The 2,830-nt window shown below is 37.1% G+C and overlaps 1 protein-coding gene across 1 annotated transcript; it reads left to right on the top strand.

Moving 5' to 3' along the window:
* The first annotated feature begins 375 nt into the window (after window positions 1-375).
* On the top strand, window positions 376-2,166 carry LOC124053186 (cytochrome c oxidase assembly protein COX19). The gene is made up of 3 exons (XM_046378191.1): window positions 376-569; window positions 1,494-1,605; window positions 1,755-2,166. Exons 1-3 carry the CDS (start codon window positions 488-490, stop codon window positions 1,846-1,848), a joined length of 288 nt encoding a protein of 95 aa, XP_046234147.1. The 5' UTR covers window positions 376-487; the 3' UTR covers window positions 1,849-2,166.
* Window positions 2,167-2,830: the final 664 nt, after the last annotated feature.

Below are 2,830 nucleotides of genomic sequence, written 5' to 3' on the forward strand. Positions count from 1 at the left end.
TAATGAAAGTGAGACATCCAGCGGTGGACTACAAAAACACATTACCAAAAATCCTCCTTCGAGAAGTCAGCCATTATTTCTAATAGCACAATGCTTTCACTTAATATGTATTTCAGATTGCCATAAAGGTTTCCAGCTATATGTTGCAATATACAGTGAGCATTTTCATAATATATTAATATTAACATTAATATTTTTTGCAGGATTTTCCCATTTTTTATTATAGGCTACTTATGTTATTCCTGTTTTTTCTTGTTTATAAGGAGAAAGGTGCGGCTACCGAAAATTTCATTTATTTCTATTACACTTTTTGTTAGTAAATAATCGACAATCCCTTCGATCATCAATTCACTCGACTACTAATGTCTGTCTGTTTGGAAGACGTCATCATTACGCGACAACAGGGTCAAGACGGGTTTCAGTTGTGGGCAAATTACACAGAGGAGCTGAGGATTTTCAAAGTCAGGCTCTTTAAACTAAGAAAACGATGTCAACCGCTATGAACTTCGGGTCGAAGAGTTTCCAGCCTCGACCTCCTGACAAAGGCGCGTTTCCTCTGGATCATTTCGGTAAGATAGTGAGCCGGTTGGCTATGTGGAATAAACCATTCTGCATCGCCTTCGTTTAGCAAGTAAGGTGATCAGTTACGTTTAGCAAAATTTAACATGAAAAGACAAGTGATGTTCAATGATTAAACTGTTCCTTCTGTAACTTGACACATTGATTAGTTTTGTGACATTTTACTGCCGATATACCTAGCTTGTTATTAGCAATTAGCGCCTGTTTGTGCCCCTCATTGAAGTCACTATTTCAAAACACGGCAATGTTTTGAGAAACCAAGGCGGTAGGTTGGTTATTTTGTACTTTATTTTCATGTTTTTTTTGTCATACAAAATGAGCAAAGAAGACACCCCCAAACAAAAATATATTCAAAACATGGTTAGTTAGAAATATTTCTTTAAACGTGCAGCAAGCTGGATATTTTTCGTGCATGTGGTTCAAAGAGTGTTTGAAGATTGTGGAAAAACCTTCAGAACAGCAGAAATTCCTTCTGCGTTTTTCAAAGATCGCTGGTTTTTATTTATTTATTTATTCAGACTCAAATGCGATTCATGAAAGGCAACGCAATACTGATATACACCGCTGTTTCCTGACTGTACAATTAGTGTGAAACTACACATAGTCCAGCACACTTCTTCTGTTAGTTACATCTCACAACAATGCTTCAGTTAAAAACTCGTTTTTGTTACTTTGAGTACAACACAGAGACCAATTTTGTTAAAAATAAAATGTATCTGGTGTCTACTTTGAATCTGTAATGTGTCACCTCTGCTAACACGGAGGGATAAGGAGTTATGACCTGTACAAGAAGCTGTTACCAGGGGGCGGTCGAGATATTTTGACTTCACTTTGATTAGCTGACACGCCATCCATTTTTACATACTGTAGATGATGTGGACCTTCATGCTGAAACCACCTTCTTATTATTTAAGGAGAGTGTAAAGCCATCAAGGAGATTTTTATGAAGTGCCTGAGAGACAACAGCTTTGACAACTCCAAGTGTAGACTGCAGTCCAAAGACTACCTGGAATGCCGCATGGACCAGTAAGAAACCTCATTGTAAATACAGCCTGTGCTTCTAATAATCGTAACATCTGGTCACTTCAGTTATACTTTAAAACAGTAAATTTTGATTATTATTTTGTTTTTTTTAATCAGAGATGGTTTATGCCATGTTATGTTGTGTTTTCCAGTCAGCTGATGACCAAGGAGCCTCTGGAGAAACTGGGATTTAAGGACCTGATGGATACTCCTCCCAGACAAGCAGACGGAGATGCTAAACCATGAGTTGCAACGCCAAAGCAGCCGCTGTTGAAAACTAAGAATGGTGGTGGTGGTGTTGCTGTGAACTTAATGTGTCAGTTGTTTGTTAATGAGCTGACAACACAAGATCTACAAAGGCATATTAAAGGCTTTAAGCTGAGAATAATGGCTTCAAAGACTCTGAAAATGTGGACCTGCAACAGGACATTGTGGTGTGCATTATGGCCATATTTTGAGGTGACACAGCACTAACCAAATGTATCAATTCTTTGTGTACATAAGATAAAATGTATATGGATATGCTGTGTTGGCATGTCAGTAAATATTTTGTATTTAAACAAACTGTCGATTGATTTTTTTTTTCTTCTGAGCTGCTGAAGGCTCAACACTTGCATGCATTTGAAAGAGTGATCAGACAGAACGTTGCTGTTGTTATCTAGCTGGATCTCAACATTCACCATATAAGGAAAATGAACACCGCAACAAGCGTGTGCGAAACTTAGCAGGGAAGGTTTGTCGACATCTCAAATTTGACAAGTTTAATATATAAGGCCCAGGATACTTCTATCATTTTGTTATTAAAAGGATTTTTAAAAATCTCACTAAATAATCATGAGGAGCAATGTGCAAGTTTATGACTCAGCTTCACGTCTCTAGTTTTATTTTGAAAAATGAGTATTTTCCTGATATGTGTTCATCGTTAGAAAGAAACATAAGAACCATATCACCTAGTGAAAGGTGCTTCATTTTTATTTTATTATATCATTTATTTATTTTCTTGGACAGCAGTGGCGCTTTGTGGCACATATGAACGATCTGTCACGATCTGCAGAGAAAAAACTTCTTTGTAGCACCAGTTCACTGTTGTTGTTGTTGTTGTTTTTGTTTTGTTTTTTTTTTGTCTCATAGGATTTCCTCAACAGAATCTGTATAAATCACCAGACTTTACAGTAACATGCCTCTTACTGCAGCAAACATGTTACAACCGCTGCTCAATCAGTGAACG

This window comes from Scatophagus argus, chromosome 21, assembly GCF_020382885.2.
Source record: "Scatophagus argus isolate fScaArg1 chromosome 21, fScaArg1.pri, whole genome shotgun sequence".
NCBI classification, from domain to species: Eukaryota; Metazoa; Chordata; class Actinopteri; family Scatophagidae; genus Scatophagus; species Scatophagus argus.